Raw genomic sequence first — 16,895 nt, 5'->3', positions numbered from 1 at the left:
TGTTCTTCTAGTACAGTTTTTTGGCGGTCGTCGTGCCCGCACTGCTGTGTTTCGTTGTGGTTTCACTGGAATTCAGCTGAAACAACAAAGGCTTGCCCAGAGGATGACCTCAATGGTGAGTGATTTCTAGACTTGCATTGTTGTGCTGTGACCTGTGTTGGTTGGCACAAAGCCAGTAGTGTATATATGTTACCCATGCCCTGCGTGATAGTTTGATAAAGTGCTACATTCGTTGTATCATGAAGAGAATGAAGTGTTCGCTAATCGAGGTGTCATTTCGGCAACGACGCCGAAGAACAGCAGAGGCTGTTCACGACGAACTAGAAAACTGTTTTCGTCAAGGGTACCCACGATGGTGAGAGCCGGCTTTTGCGGGTACGCATCACGAAATGCTACCCTGTTTGGCAGTTGTCAGTCTTGATAATGGTCATGGCAGCAGATTGTGCGCAACAGGAGCAGAACAGTTTCAAGATGCCTTTTCATCGCATAATGTTATTTTATCCTCTTTATCAGCGCCGGTCGAGGACGCAGTTGAAAGCCGCAGTTCTCACTTGTCAGATTTTAGCACCGCTAGCAGCATCCCTGACATAGAAAGTGCAACGTAAGAGTTGGCGCGAATTTCTGACAATGAGGAGTTGGTGGGTTATGAAGATAGGATGACACCTGAGTCTGGTTCCGCTACTCAATGTCTAGAGCACGACTTGCGCGTGTGGGCAATTAATAGCCAATTGCCTGCTTCTCACCTGCATTCCCTGCTTAAAGTGCTGAAGCCATACCATCCAGAGTTACCCACGGATTCTAGAAAATTACTAAAGACGCAGAGGCATAGTGATCCAGCAGTGATGAGCGATGGTCATTACCACTACTTTGGGATTTTTCGTTCTCTGGAAGAACAAGTTGTGCATGTTCCTTAACGTCTGCACTTTGTGCGAGGGCATTACACCAGTTCTCATGCATTCTACTGGAAGATAGCATAGATCCAGCGACATTGTAAGCAAGGAACCAGAATTTATTCTTTCACTTAACACTGACGCTGCTGCATCATGCCAGTAGTGTAGTATTTGCCCTCTCATTCTTAATCAGATGTATACTCTTATAACCAACATTTATGGGACTGTGCAGCGATTTGCACCAAGGGTAAGAAAAGTGAAATATTCATTGGAATGCAATCATCCTTCATCATCATCAGCTGGACTATACTCGCAGCAGGGCGACAGCCTCTCCCATATTCCCCAAATTAGCCCTTTCCTGTGCTAGCTGCATCCACTTGACCCCTGCACCCATCATCAGTTTGTGATCTAGCTTGTGTAGCCCACGTAGAATCGGCCGTTAGCAACTATGCCTTTCAAATTGTGCACAGCAGTGAGGCTGAAAAAGACTATAGGCTGGGCCTGCCCTCTTCGCTCAGTTTACTTTGTCGGCCACCCGCCATGGTACAATTGAGGGAAGACAAAGGGAGTGATGTGCAACCACCTCCAGCCGGCTACGCCTTCATCTACAAACGCCCTTGTGGGTTTAAGCAATTGAATGGCCGTCCCCATGGCTGACACCAGTAGGTCCGCTTGTAAGGCAGGATTCAAGCGAGACAGCAGCACTGGCCATTGCTGTGAGGTGCGGGAATGAGAATTTTTGTTTGTACATTATTTGCTTGCTTTGGAGGAATTTTAGGTGGCATGAATAGTCGATGTCTTTTATGTAATGAATGCATTTTTTAGCCACTTTCAGAACAATTTGTTGCTCAGGCTGTTAAAATATGCTCGCGCTGCCAGGGAAGGGCGGATTTTTTTCTCACTATTTTGGTTTGAGCCAAATGACTGGACATAAGTTCTTTGTACAGAGCTGTCCAATGTCTGTGCTCATTGAGGATTGTAAAAGATTTGTTATTAGACGTGTGCCCACCAAGATGCTTATATTAGGAAATTTTTGGTTCTTTCTTTTTTTTGCAGGGATGCAGCTTTGCTTGTCACATCATGAATTAGAAGAGACCATCATCGTGAGCAGCTGGAGGCTACCAGAAGATAAGCATATTTTAGACGTGCTAAATTGTTCAGGCAAATGTTGAGAGTACTTTGAATTTGTAGTTTTCCAGTGCAACGGTGCATGACCAAAGAAGGGAAGAAGGATACTTGAAGAAAACAGCGCAGCAACAGGGACAAGAGAGAAGATGAGACAGGTGCTGACTAGCAACTGAAGGTTTATTGAAAAGGAATGCATAAAATATACTCTCTTCGCAACCAAGAGCGTGCATGAGCTGCGCAAACAACACTGATAACCTGTCAACTTCAGTCATGGTGGTCAGGATACAATAGTTCACAATCATTAACAAGGACGGATGGCCGTTCATGGCTGTGAACTGTTGAATCTTGACCACCATGACTGAAGTTGATAGCTTATAAGTGTTGTTCGCGCAGCTCATGCATGCTCTTGGTTGTGAAGAGAGTATATTTTATGTGTTCCTTTTCAAGAAACCTTCAGTTGCTAGTCAGCACCTGTCCCATCTTCTTTCTTGTGCCTGTTGCTGCGCTGTTTTCTTCAACTTGCCGTTTTACTGAAGTTGGGAAGAAGGATAAAACACAGCACTCACTGACAACTGGTTATTTAACGGCGCAGACACTGCTTAAATGCCTTCAGACCAGCGGAGCAGGAAAAAAACAAACTTATCACACCTTTATCATCAAAACTATGAAAGAAACATCATTTCTGTGTTATATGATACAACTGAAGTATTGCTCGCACATTGTGAACCAGCTTTTTTAATATGATGCGTCTCTGTCCCTTCACAAGTGGCTTGCTTCTGCTAAGGATCTTCACACTTGAAAATCTCTGTACAATCACTGCAGTGCTTGACAAGTTTGGAACCTGTCCTCATTCTTTAGATCTCCTGCATGCAGTTTGCATTTACGGGCCTCTAGCATTTTGCCTCCATCGAAATGCAACCACCGCGGCCAGGATAGAACCCGTGTCTTAACAGGCCAGCAGCCGAGCACCATAACCACTGAACTGCCGTGGCGGCTCATGTATGTGTGTGTGTTCCGTAGGGCTGGAAAACTATGAACTTAAATCAGTGATGCTAACCAGGCCAACAACTAACTCTGCTGTTCATAATACCTCTGCTCCTTGTTTCTAAATGGCCAATTAGGTGGCACTGCTACTTTGTTTATTTGTTGCAATTTTGTGCACAAAATGAATGTCTTATATTTGGGAAACACAAAGTCCAGGTGGTGTATGTTTGCAAGGTGTGCTATTGTTGTGTAGATAGTTTACTGAAGTGTTTTGTATTTCTAACATGCCAGTTGAGAGGTGTGTGTGCATTTTCATGCTATGGTAATGTGCCTAGTAACTGTTTAAAACATTAGCTCTGGTTCTTGTTCCTGAGTAGCTCACATGTGTGCTGCTCATCCCTTTTTTCTTAGCTAAGCTACTTCATCAAATTGCATGTTGTAGGTGTCACCATGCATGTATATCTTAGAGCTTAAAGTAAGTGCTCTTGGAAGTCATCTTAAGGTGAATTCGCACGGTGGACTGAATTGCAAATCTTGAGGGTGAACTGTGCATTATGTGGCTTGACGTCGCGAATTGACGCCAACCAATTGGTGTCTGCAGATGGAAAGAGGAGGGCGTTTTTTTTCTATTAGGACAAGATCTGCTGTTTTCATCTCATGTGTGAATGCTTTCAGCATGCGGACACTGCCTTTACTTGAGGTGATGCTAGAGATCTTTTTGCGACCTCATCCGTTGTGTGAATATACCGTAAAAACCCGCGTATAATACGAACCCGAATATAATACGGGGCTAAGATTTAGAGACGCGAAATGGGAAAAAAAGTTTCACCCGCGTATAATACGAGTAACACAAGCTCATAGAAGACATTTATTCAAATCGCATCCCGCACTTCACTTCAATTACTTTGTTCTTCAGTAGCGCTTTCTTCGAACATTTCTTTGTCCGACAAATCATCCCAAATGTACTCATCTTCCGTGCCATCGAGGGCGTTCGAGATGCTGCACTTCTTAAGCCCGCTTCAGCCGCCCGGTTGGCGTCACTGCAGGCTCACCTGAGTGCATCCACTCTGCGTAGCACCGCCTGACTGCGTCCTTGAACGGTTTGTTTACACAACCATCAAACGGCCGCGAAAGCTTTGTCGCATTCCGCTGCACACGAAAAGGGCTTCTTTCTGTTGTGGCCATCCACGAATGCTTCCTTCGACGACACCAAACTGCCTCCCGGCCGCACCGTTGCCGATGTTCTCCGCAGCCAAAATCGCTTGAAAGTAGCCGAGTACTGTTTTCGAGACCGTGACATCGTGCTCTCTAAAACAATATCCACTTCACGAAGCGTGCCTTACATGCTAGCACGTGTGTTGTCAACAGGCGCACGGCACACCGCGACCCCCCGGCGCACCCAACAGATCAACAAAGAAACGACGTCGTGACGTCATTTGTCGAGAGTAACGAAGCCAAGCCGTAGCCACGCGCCAATAGCGAAGCGAAGCCATAGCCACGCCGCAAAAACGAAACCAAAACATCGAGCAACTTCGAAAATTTTTATTCGGATCCGCAAATAGTACGAGGTGGAAATTTAGAACGCTAATTATGAGAAAAAAACCTCGTATTATACGCGGGTTTTTACGGTACCTTTGATGTGCATTTTGGTGTAAGGACATGAACTCTAACTAAACCTAATTCACAGAACTGGCCCCAGCAATGACATCCATCGATGGGGCGAGTGGCAGTGGGCCAGACGAGTTTGGTGAGCGAACCTTCTTGTGATGCATGCCATTTTTTATTTTTCATAATCAAATCGGCCTAAGAAACTGTTCACTGCAAACAAAGGATTTGTCCAATGAGCGCCTGTTAACCCTGTCCTGTGCCACTTGAGGGCGTCTTATCCCCTGAAACTTCTACTCTCATCCTTCCACCATCTCTGCTGTGCCCCTAACTTTGACTGTATGTGCTACATTGACCTTTCTTGAAATTGGTTACATACCCTTCCCAGGCCCCATTTCTTTCTGTACTTTTTATCTCTACTTTGTGTCGCTCTCCTACTCTACTGTGTGATTACATCTATACCTTTCGATAGCTTGCCGTCCTGCCTTCAGTTGCATTTCAAGCCTTTTCATTAAGCTTCATGTTTCTTTCCCATAGTTATCTAATAATTAAAAGCTTTTTAATTGATTGACATCCCCTTTCTTGTGAATTAACAAAATATATTAGCATTATTCTGGTTGTCTGGTACATTCACAGTTGTTAGGCGTTGTACCGTGTACAGGTTGAAAAGTTTTCTGGCACAGTGTTCCTGCTGTCCTTCAGCAGATGCGCAGTTAATTGAACCTGACGTCTTTTTTTTTTCTTTTTGCACTGCCTATGAGGCTTGCTGTACTGCCCCTTTCATTTTTGGCAGGATATGCGATTTTTCTGAACTGCTCTCGCTCCGCAGTGTTCTGCTGTGTCTTTAAGGCTCGTTTATGGGGGTTCAACGTCCCAAAGCGACTCGGGCTATGAGGGACGTGGTAGTGGAGGGCTCCGGAAATTTCGACCAGCTGAGTTTCTTTAACGTGCACTGACATCGCACAGCACACGGGCCCCTGGAACTTCGCCTCCATCGAAATTCCATTGCCGCAGCTGGATCGAACTCTCGTCATTTGGGTCAGCAGCCAAGCGTTATAACCACTGAGCCACTGCGGCCACGGTTGTCACTTGTCACTTAGCCCTCATTATTTCACCAGTTATCTTTTTAGCCATCAGTGTTAGTGTAGTTTGAAAGGGTGTGCGCTAAAAAAGACGTACACAGGAAAAAGATAGAGACGACAAAAGAAGCCAGGCGCACATATATATCCGCTGATAAACAGATATGAGCTGCGTGATGGAGCGTGACCCCATCAACCAAACATAAGACAGCGCAAAAAATGCATATCTAAGTGACATTAAAAGAAACCCAAGAAAGTGAACATATCAAACACCTGCCGAGGTAAGGTAAAAAAGTGGGATTCGTATCGGCTGACAACAATGCATAACAACATGGGAAAACAGAGCTGTATGAAAGATGACACTGAAAAAGAGGATAACACCATAAAAAAGGCTAACAACATGACGAAATTTTTAACAAAGAACAAGTGAAAGATGGAGATAAAAACCGTGTAAAGGGTGGTAAATAAAGGCACATTGGAACATCTAAAAGGACACTAAAACATAGAGAGGCGAACGGGTTAATAGTCTAGATGTACCCATCCAGAAAGGCAAGTTCATTTCTAGACAGGTTAATGGAAGGCGTGCTAACGCACTTGTCTTTCCTGAGGTGAATAAAAAAGGCCTCGATTACTTCTCTTTCTGTCTTGTCCTGAGCCTTAGCTAGAAACTTGGTTTCATTAAACTTGGGGTAGCAGTTCTGGCAACTGCTGCAGTGTAACGGAAGGTTACCTCCAGACCTGTTCTTCATGGTGACGTTGTGCCTGCGGGCGCGCTCATTGAAACATTTCCCGGTTTGACCCACATACACTTTGCCGCACGTCAAGGGAATCTCGTACACAACATTGGCAGTGCATTGTGTGTACACGGTTTGATGCTTGATATTACAGGCCTTCTTAACACGCTTCCTGGTCACCATCGGACATAATTTCGCCAGTTTGCAAGTAGCCGAAAAAACCAGCCTAACCCCGTGACGAGACGCAACTTTCTTTAAATTGTGTGAAAGACCATGCAGGTAAGGTACCTATAACCTGCACAGGTTTCCGTTCTGTTTGATGTTTAGCATGCTCCGAATTTTTAATTTTTTGCAAAAGGTTTTCAGACATGTTCGTGACCAGATTTGCAGGGTAACCTGCAGCAGAAATTCGGTCGATCTGGCACTGGAAACTTTCACCTATCTTGTGGCCGCAGGATTTTTCTAATGCAGATTTCATGCAAAGAGATACTATGCCAAGCTTTACCAGCTTGGAGTGGGCACTATCATAGGGCAAAAGTGACTTCTTTGAGTGCGGCTGATAAGACCAACACACATGATCATTTGTAAAAATAAGCTGTAAGTCAAGAAACTGGAGTCGATCATGATCTGCTCGTTCATGCGTGAATTTTAGACCCCTCGATGAAGAACAGAAGGTAGTGAGAATTTGGACTACAAGTGTATCAGCAGCACAGTATGAAGGTGCGTTAAGAAGGACAAGATAATCGTCGACGTATCTGAAAATACGTGTTATCCCTGTGTCCTTCAAGCTAGCTTCAAGGCGCCGGTCAAATGACGCCAGAAAAATTTCGCATAAGACCGGTGCGACTGAGGAACCTATACAAATTCCGGCTTTTTGCAAGTAAAACTCATCCTGGAAGCAAATAACAGTGGAATCCAAATAAAACAATAGTAGGTCCAGAAATTTTTCAGTTGTGACACCGGCAGAATTTTGAAACCTGACTTCGTCAAATTCTTCCAAATGTTCACGAACAGCATCCAACAACCCGTCGTGAGGCACAGAGTAAAATAAGTCCTCAACGTCAATTGAAAAACCAGTTGTGGCCGATACCTTGCCTCCCTCCACAGTACCTGCACCACTTCCTTTGAGCTTCGAACGCGGTAAGGGTAAGCGCCAGCTATTCTGTCCAGTTGGCACCGAAGGAAGTCACCCACAACTTTTTGCCACGTATCCCTTTCAGACACAATGGCACGTGGTGGACAAGCAGGCTTGTGCGTTTTACCTGAAAAGAATATTTCGAGGCATCCGGTCTCAGCTCCTTTGACCGTTTGGAGCATGCTAAACATCAAACAGAACGGAAACCTGTGCAGGTTATACCTTACCTGCATGGTCTTTCACACAATTTAAAGAAAGTTGCGTCTCGTCACGGGGTTAGGCTGGTTTTTTCGGCTACTTGCAAACTGGCGAAATTATGTCCGATGGTGACCAGGAAGCGTGTTAAGAAGGCCTGTAATATCAAGCATCAAACCGTGTACACACAATGCACTGCCAATGTTGTGTACGAGATTCCCTTGACGTGCGGCAAAGTGTATGTGGGTCAAACCGGGAAATGTTTCAATGAGCGCGCCCGCAGGCACAACGTCACCATGAAGAACAGGTCTGGAGGTAACCTTCCGTTACACTGCAGCAGTTGCCAGAACTGCTACCCTAAGTTTAATGAAACCAAGTTTCTAGCTAAGGCTCAGGACAAGACAGAAAGAGAAGTAATCGAGGCCTTTTTTATTCACCTCAGGAAAGACAAGTGCGTTAGCACGCCTTCCATTAACCTGTCTAGAAATGAACTTGCCTTTCTGGATGGGTACATCTAGACTATTAACCCGTTCGCCTCTCTATGTTTTAGTGTCCTTTTAGATGTTCCAATGTGCCTTTATTTACCACCCTTTACACGGTTTTTATCTCCATCTTTCACTTGTTCTTTGTTAAAAATTTCGTCATGTTGTTAGCCTTTTTTATGGTGTTATCCTCTTTTTCAGTGTCATCTTTCATACAGCTCTGTTTTCCCATGTTGTTATGCATTGTTGTCAGCCGATACGAATCCCACTTTTTTACCTTACCTCGGCAGGTGTTTGATATGTTCACTTTCTTGTGTTTCTTTTAATGTCACTTAGATATGCATTTCTTGCGCTGTCTTATGTTTGGTTGATGGGGTCACGCTCCATCACGCAGCTCATATCTGTTTATCAGCGGATATATATGTGCGCCTGGCTTCTTTTGTCGTCATTAAAGTTGGAAGTTGCGCTTCTTTCCTGTCGTCTCTATCTTTTTCCTGTGTACGTCTTTTTTAGCGCACACCCTTTCAAATATGAATATGTACCAACTAGCCCGTCAAAAAGCTTTACTACTGTTAGTGTAGCAGCCGATCAACTCTTCACTGAGATGTGTTTCTCATAGTATTAATGTTTCTACAAGTTTTAATACAGCATAACCCTGCTGATGTACTCCTCACGGGACTAAAAAAAATTGGCTGTGGCTTAGCTCAGCTATGCCAGACATACGTAGCGAGAGGTAATGGACCTTCATTGGCTAGGCGAACTCGTCGAGCTGCATCTTCACGGCGTCGCTTATTCAGACGTTCTGCATGTTCTTCCTCGGTCTCGTCGCCTTTGCCTTGTTTCGTTCCAACAGCTAAGCTTGGTTTGTTTCAGCCTCTCCGACTCGCTCTCCATCTCTGGCCACAACAGCTTCAACGAACCGCCCTCTTATACAGGCCGCTGCTCATTCATTCATAAATCTTTAATCACAAGGATGACCTGAGGCCCAAGGGGGAAGTGGGTTGGTTAGGTGAAGGTGAGGGTGTCGGTCTCTGACATGAAGTCTAGCAGGGCACTGAGCTTGCGCTTGGCGTCGGTACTGGGGGCCGTCCAGTCATCGTATGTCTGGATGTGGTAGGCAGAGGTGTAGCAGGCGCAGAGGCTCGCAGTGCCAGGACAGGTCCAGATCAGGTGGTGCAAATCAACAGAGTCAGCAGGGCAATCGGGGCAGCCGATCCTGGTTCGGTGCCATCGACTCGGGATGTCCGGGGTGTACGCTGCACCGGCTCGCACCTTGTGAGCGAGAACTTGGGCCGGGCGAGAAAGTCCAGAAGGAATGGATGGAGTAATGTCTGGGACAAAGTCCCACGACAAACCCCTCTGCTCTTGTTAAAGGCGTGTGATGATAGAGTCAGGTATTATGAGCGGGATGGGAGAACAATAAGGGTGGTCCGAGTTGGTCGGCTCACGTTAAGGCAATGCCGACGGTCTTCCTCTAGCTGCGCGCCAGCAGCCTCGTGTGCAGTCCTGTTCCCGGTCCCTTGTGCGTGATTTCTGGGTGTCCAGTGAATGCATACGTAGACCTGGGAGGTCTCTTGCTGTGCCTACTGCTATCTCTGGCTCTCCTCCTCCTCTGACGTTGCACCAGATGGCGCGGCTCCATCCGGCAACGGTTGCTAGGCAGCGGCGCAAGAAGCGGTGTGACCACGGTGTGACCACCGCCGCAGTGAAAATGCTACTTTGCGACCAATAGCTCTTGCTACAAAAAAAAAAAAAAATGCAAGAGCGAGGAAACATTAGAGGCAGGAAGTAGGACAAATTTAAAAATGACAGGAATGAAGAACTAAACACATTTATTGCAGTGCTGGCACTTGAAAAAATCATGCAGCATTGTCTGCTGCATTTTCTTACGTCCGGTGAGGACTACTCATTTCTCCAGAATTTACGGGGCTATGTGGCTGTTGCGATCGTTGCAAACATACTTTCTGAGAATGTCTAATGCCGCTACAGCCAACATAATGGTTGGTTCCAGCGGAGGCTAGCCCTCGTCCTCTTTGTTGCCACTGCTGTGTGCATCCAGAAGTCACAAAAGATGTGATGAGGTGCGGAAGGACAAAATCAATCGCGCCAGCCACACTAACACTAGCAGCACAATTACAAAGAAACAAGGATAGGTGAAGAAAAAATTAGCTGTGGTTTAGCTCTGATTAAACATGGCGAGAAGCGGTAGCTTCATGTGGCTGCGCTTTGCAAAGCTTTGTTTGTTTCTAGTTTCTCGGCTTGTTGAAAGATCGTTGTTTCTTTGGACTTTGCCGCACGTAGCTACGTGAAACTACTGCTTCTCACCAGGTTTAACCGAAGCTAAACCACAGCTGATTTTTTCCTATACCCGTGGTGTTAGATTTTCTGCGTGTGGAGCGCTAATCTTCCTCTTTGTATTCTTCGTCTTCCTCTTGTTATTCCTCTTCAAACTCCTCTCGAAATCGCCTGTCACTGATCAATCATGAATCGCTCGAATCACAAATTACCATGATATTGCATGAGCGGCTGTGTAACCTAGCAGTTAGTATACAAGAAGCACATATACAGGGTGTCCCAGCTAAAAGTAACGAAGCTTGTAAAAAAGAGGATGATCCCTAGCCGAGTGAGACCAACTGAGGGTTGTTGCCAGTCGCGTGTCCTAGTCTGTAGTATTTTTTTTTATTATGCAAACATGATTAATTAGCAGAGACTAATTAGCTAACTTTTTAATTATTGCCTACAGGAAGAAAGTGTCAATGCAGGAGTTGTAGATCCCTTTGAAAAATAACCGTTTGCCGTGTTTGCAGCCAAGTACCACTGATACAGCTTCTTTTATTTGACTTAAAAGAAAGCCCGCGAAATACAAAAAGAGCCACGTGATAGGGAAGCAGTTTCAGCGCTCCCAGACGACCAGCCAAGCAAAGACATTCGCTTATCTTTGCAACCTTGTCCCGAACGGGGTTCGGCGTTTTGTGATGGTTGCGAGATATACGTAATTAACTCTCGCATCGGCGCTAGGGCGACCGTTTCTTCAGCGCGTGACGGTGCAAGTTAGCGGCACGGCCACATTCCTATCACTCGAGGCGAGGTTACGCGTGAAAAAGCGCTCCATGCGAGCCGCGCTTCACTTCCTTGAAAAGCAGCACCCGCTCACTTTCCATGACACATAAGCAGTTCCTGGTGCATATCTCGCCACCTCCTCAAGACGCCAAAAGCTGTACGGGACAGCGTTGCAAACATAAGCGGATGTCGTTGCTTGATCGCTCGTTTGGGAGCGCTGTAACTGCTTCCCTATCACGTGGTTCTTTTTGTATTTCGCGGGCTTTCTTTTAAGTCAGATAAAAGAAGTTGTATCAGTGGTACTTAGCTGCAAACAAGGCAAACGATTATTTTTCTATGGGATCTACAACTCCTGCATTGACACTTTCTTCCTGTAGGCAATAATTAAAAAGTTAGCTAATTAGTCTCTGCTAATTAATCATGTTTGCATAATAAAAAAAAATACTACAGACTAGGACACGCGACTGGCAACAACCCTCAGTTGGTCTCACTCGGCTAGGGATCATCCTCTTTTTAACAAGCTTGGTTACTTTTAGCTGGGACACCCTGTATATCTCCAGTTTTATTGAATTGTCACACCGTGGGTCTGAAGCTTAGTGGTTAGCGCACCTGGCTCTCGCCCAATGGACCTGAGTTTGAATCCCACTGATTGTGAGGTTTATTTGTTTGTTTATTTTATTTGTGGCAGACTTGAAGGTCATGTTGCGTACATGGCGATCTCAGCCGTGCACCTGTAGCAGTGAAGCTACTGCTTCAAAAAAGTGCAACCACTGTTGATGATGATGGCACAGCCTGTCTGAATGCCGTCTGCCTAACACAGTGGTGCTAGACATGCCAGGCCAAGTAAAGCCGCTTTAGAAGTAAACATAAGACCGCCACCGTTTCTCATTTAGGCTGGCATGGGGTGTTATTTCACAAGTATTACTGTGTAGGAATGTGGCCGAAGTTACAATGCAACGAACAGCAGGGTTTATAATGCATGGAACCCTATTATCATCATGCCAGATCTAGACCACTACAATGTGTAGCAGCCAGGAAAATGCAGCACCCATCAACTCAGCAGCGAGGTTCTACTGTGCAAAGCTTTCACTGTTACCTTGAGAGCAAAATACTTAATTTTTTTCATTTACTTGATAGCCCACAATGTCAAACTGAACTCAGTTTGCTTTTTGCTTATATGTGCTGCTGAGGTGCATTGATATTTGTGTACTTCCTTTTCTTGTCAAAAAAGTATGCTCAGCCGAGGAGATGGAGAGCGCCGCGGACTGCCAGCTCCAGCTGCCTGGTGGGCAGGACACTGTGATAGGTTCTGCTAGGGATGATGGAAAGGTGATTGTGCGTGTTCTTAAGTCATATAGTGTATCAAATACCATAGTAGAGTGAGTGAATGATTCTTAATTAAATTGGGGCTGGTACATAGTGAAATGGGTACAGTTTAGAGGATGATGCTAGCTTACAGTAGAAACTTATACTAGTCCCAGTAAGTGTGTCGAAAAGGGTAGTGTGCAAAGCATAGATGTGTGGTTTCAGACAATATCATGTAAGGCACAGGTCAGCATTTCTAATTTGTCATTTTTGTACTTCATTACCTGACGATGCCATAATGGGTCTGCAGTTATTCTTGTCCTGAGGAAATTCTTAGTACACAAATAATTTTTGATCATGAGGAGGCTGCCTTGTTCTGTCAGGTATGCCTAGTTGTTGGTATGTGAAATTTATTCTCATTTCTGAAGTTTGTTTGAATTGGGGCAGAGAACATTATTTCAACTTTTGGCGGTATTTGACTCGGAATGAAGAGAAGCTAGAACTGTCAGAAGATTGTGCTATATATTTCATGTTGCACGCAAGCAATTTCTTTTTTTTCGAATTATAAGGCTAGAAATAAAAAATCTACTGATTTTGGACACTGCTCGCTGTAAAAGAGTGCATTCATGCCTACATAATTTTTATGTTTTTCAGCTGTTTGTTTTAAGTTATGAAATATTTAAAATCCCTTGATTCACTGCTGTTAATGTGTACAAATGCGAAATTCTCCACGTTTGCTGCAGGTCTATGCAGGCAGTGGGCTCTGGATGGAGCCTGGTGCCTGGCAGATGCTCCTGAGAGCACCAACAGACTCAATGTTCTGCCGCGGTGCTACTCAGGTGTATTGGACACCTGATGAGCTGAAGAGCCGCAGCGTGACTGGCGTGCTTTCAAATAAGTGCCAGTCTCTTGGCAGAACAGAGGCGAAACCGGCACTTACACCGGAAAAAGTCTTCTCTGAAAGGTGCTAGTGCTTTTTTTTTCTTTGCTTTGAGTAACACCTAGGCAATCAAACTTTGCTTCAGCCAAATACAGTCGCGCTCACTTACAGAAAGCGTGATAGTCATGGAGATCCTGTTCATTGTATCCGAGGTTTGTAACAACTGCAATGTCCTTATTGCATCCAAAACTGCAAAGTCGGGCAAAAGTGACGTTTAGTTTTTGCAAGGTGTGTTATGCCCATACGTTTCTTCATGCAGGCTCTATCACAGCACTTTCAGAGATCTCCACACTGTTTGTGTGGCTCTCGCTAAGATCCGTTCTGCCAGTAACCTGATTTATCTATTTGGTTGTGAAATTAGCATTCTCAACGACTGGTGGCAAGTCATTGTGCGCGTTCTCCGATCTTGCTGCGACAAAGATAGTGCAATTGACATATCTGCACAGAATGTATAAATAGCATTGCCCGTTGTTTCGAGTAATCTCTGTCTTTGGTTTTCATGCAAGCATCTCAATGCATCCAACAACACACAGCAGACGCGGAGTGGGTAGGCCCATGTGTCGTCAGCAATCAGAGGTTGCCAGACAAGCAGTCAGTTCGCAAAGGAAACGAAAATCGTTTTAAAGATATCTGCCACACGGAATCAACTGAAAGTTTTGGGTATTGTAATTTAATGTGTTGGGAATTAAATGCTACAACAAGGGTATGCACGAAAGTAGGCTTCATGGCCCCTTTAATGGCGAACATTCGTTTCTGTGTTTTTACAATGAGAGTGGTAATTCTGAATCTCACTTTTGCATTTATCATGTATCTAGTTGTGTTCAAATGTGGCCTATTTTGTGTTCTATTGTGCAGCTCTGTTTCATATCTACATGGGAGACATACCAAAGGAGCTCGCAGAGAAGAGACTGAAAGCCGTGCGCATGCACCTCTCACATCTCACAGAAGCTGGGGGACGTGCAACGAAAAATTGGAGGTCATGATGTATAAATTTATTTTGCCACTTACCTATGCCGAAGCCGTCAGGCGTCCCCGCCCAGAAACGTTCGTTTCGTACCAGCATCCACCGCAGTCGACACCATTTCGTCCTGCCTGGCCACCACCGCAACGTTTCCGTCCATGGCGGACACCGGACAACCTACCCATTTGTTATGTCTGCGGCATTCCTGGCCATGTGATGCGTCCCTGCCGCCGCCAAGTGTTGTCCCCTGCTGCCAATACTGACCCTCGAGGTTACGCCTATGCCCCTCCCCAGCCTTTTCACCGCACTTCGCCTTCTGAGACCACTGCTTCCTCCGATCTCAGGCCGTCTATTCGCCGCCGTGCTCCATCTCCGCGTCGTCGCTCGGTTTCCCCGATGCGCCGTCGTCCCTCTTCCCCCTTCGGAAAACTAGTGCCCGCAGTTCCGGAGGCAAGAACTGCTTGCTCGTCACCAAGCTCAAGACCTCGACTTTCTCCGACAAATTTGATCGCGGTTTCTGTGGAGGGCACCGATGCTTTCGTGCTTGTTGACACCAGTGCTGCTGTATCTGTACTAAGTGAGAAATTGTGCCGCCAGTTACGAAAAGTGATGACTCCGCTATATGGTTTTATGCTTCGCGCCGCTAATTCGCAACTTATTGCGCCTTTGGGGGCATGTACAGCCCGAGTTACTATTCAGGACGTTCTGTATATTGTTGAATTCATCGTCTTCCCATGGCCGTCTCACGACGTCATCTTAGGCTGGGACTTTCTCTCCCAACATGACGTTGTCATCGACTGCGCTCGTTCCGAAGTCGCCCTTCTTCCCTTCGGCGACGACTCTGTGAACGCTTCCACTAACTTGTGCTCCAAGCTGACTGTGGCTGATGACGTCATGATCCCGCCGTGCTCTGCTGTGCTCGCCTCTGTTCATTGCGACTCTGGATCCAACGGCCCTGTCATCTTCATCCCGTCCGACTCCTCTGCTTCTCGCCACTGTCTACCCCTGCCATTCGCCGTGCTTGCCGTCTCAGCCGGCTGCAGCGCCTTGCCCCTGACGAATCCATTCCTGTGCCCCTCCACTCTTCTTCATGGTGAATGCTTGGGATGTGTCCAGCCTTTCGCTTCCGTCGTCGCCTGGGACCCTTCTGAGGACGACTCCTGCCGCCTGCAAGTGTCTTCACTTACTTCCTCCTCACCGTCTCCTCAACCCGTTCCCGAGGCCGTCTTTGTGGGCTCAATCGACACAAATCTTTCGCCACCGGAGAAGACCCAGCTTGCGGCCCTGCTAGATAAGTTTCGGTCATCGTTTGACTTCTCTCACCACCGTTTTGGTCGCACTTCAGCTGTTACCCATCGGATCGACACTGGTGCCCATTCGCCGTTGCGCCAACGCCCATATCGCGTCTCGGCCACCGAACGCCAGGTTATCGACACCCAGGTCAATGATATGCTGCAGCGTGGCGTCATACAACCATCACACAGTCCTTGGGCTTCCCCCGTCGTCCTTGTCACCAAGAAAGACGGCTCTATCCGCTTTGCGTTGACTACTGGCGCCTCAACAAAATCACCCGAAAAGACGCCTCTCCGCTACCCCGCACCTCCACCAAGATGTAACGGCCTTTATTGACAGTTGTGAAGGCCGGTTAGAGCGGGCAAGGACAGGTCCGGTCCCGGAACAGTTCACGCTCTCGTCTCGCGCCGCGCGTCGGCTCTGCTGCTTCAGCTGCCGATCGTCGTCTTCTCATCTCGCGCCTCGCCTCGGTTCTGCTGCTCTGACTGCTGATCATCTTCCTCTTTACAGGTTTCTATTTTATAATAAAGCTTTCGTTTGCCCTAAATCTGGTTGTCAGTATATATATCGTAGGGCATTACAGACCCTTTTGGCCAGCTTAATTGGAAAATATTATTAGTAGCAGGCGCTGCCTTTTTGCAACAGCTTGCGATGCACTAATCGAAGAAGCTATGTTATCATGCGCAATGTGCAGCACACATTTCTGAGTGATGAAAAAACTTATCTATGGTGCGCCATTAGGACTGGCGTCCCTCATTAGGCCTAACACTATCCCGATACCTGCAAGCAGGATCTGTGCCAACAGGCCGACGCCATTAGAACCAACAGGTCTGACACCGACAGGTCCATCACCATCAGGCCATCACCAACAGGCCCGACAGGCCCAACACCAACAGGCCCGACAGGCCCAACACCAACAGCCCAACAGGCCCAACACCAACAGCCCAACAGGCCCATCACCAACAGCCCAACAGGCCCAAATTACGGGTTCCTTCAGCCTTCAGACCGATAGGCTGAAGGAATTTTTGACTGGGTGTTTACGCTGCAGGGACTAAGTGGTTGCCTCTCGCACCCCTCATGCACACTTACTTGCTCGCGTAATCG

The 16,895-nt window shown here is 46.4% G+C and overlaps 1 protein-coding gene across 1 annotated transcript; it reads left to right on the top strand.

Annotated features, from left to right (window-relative positions):
* The first annotated feature begins 2,454 nt into the window (after positions 1–2,454).
* Positions 2,455–16,338, top strand: LOC149341968 (uncharacterized). Its single transcript, XM_089544271.1, has 4 exons — positions 2,455–4,749; positions 12,524–12,621; positions 13,341–13,561; positions 14,393–16,338. Exons 1-4 carry the CDS (start codon positions 4,704–4,706, stop codon positions 16,125–16,127), a joined length of 2,100 nt encoding a protein of 699 aa, XP_089400397.1. The 5' UTR covers positions 2,455–4,703; the 3' UTR covers positions 16,128–16,338.
* Positions 16,339–16,895: the final 557 nt, after the last annotated feature.

Source organism: Amblyomma mixtum, chromosome 5 (genome assembly GCF_055824585.1).
Source record: "Amblyomma mixtum isolate Tamu chromosome 5, ASM5582458v1, whole genome shotgun sequence".
Lineage (NCBI taxonomy): Eukaryota > Metazoa > Arthropoda > Arachnida > Ixodida > Ixodidae > Amblyomma > Amblyomma mixtum.
This window is presented reverse-complemented; position numbering and strand designations above follow the sequence as displayed.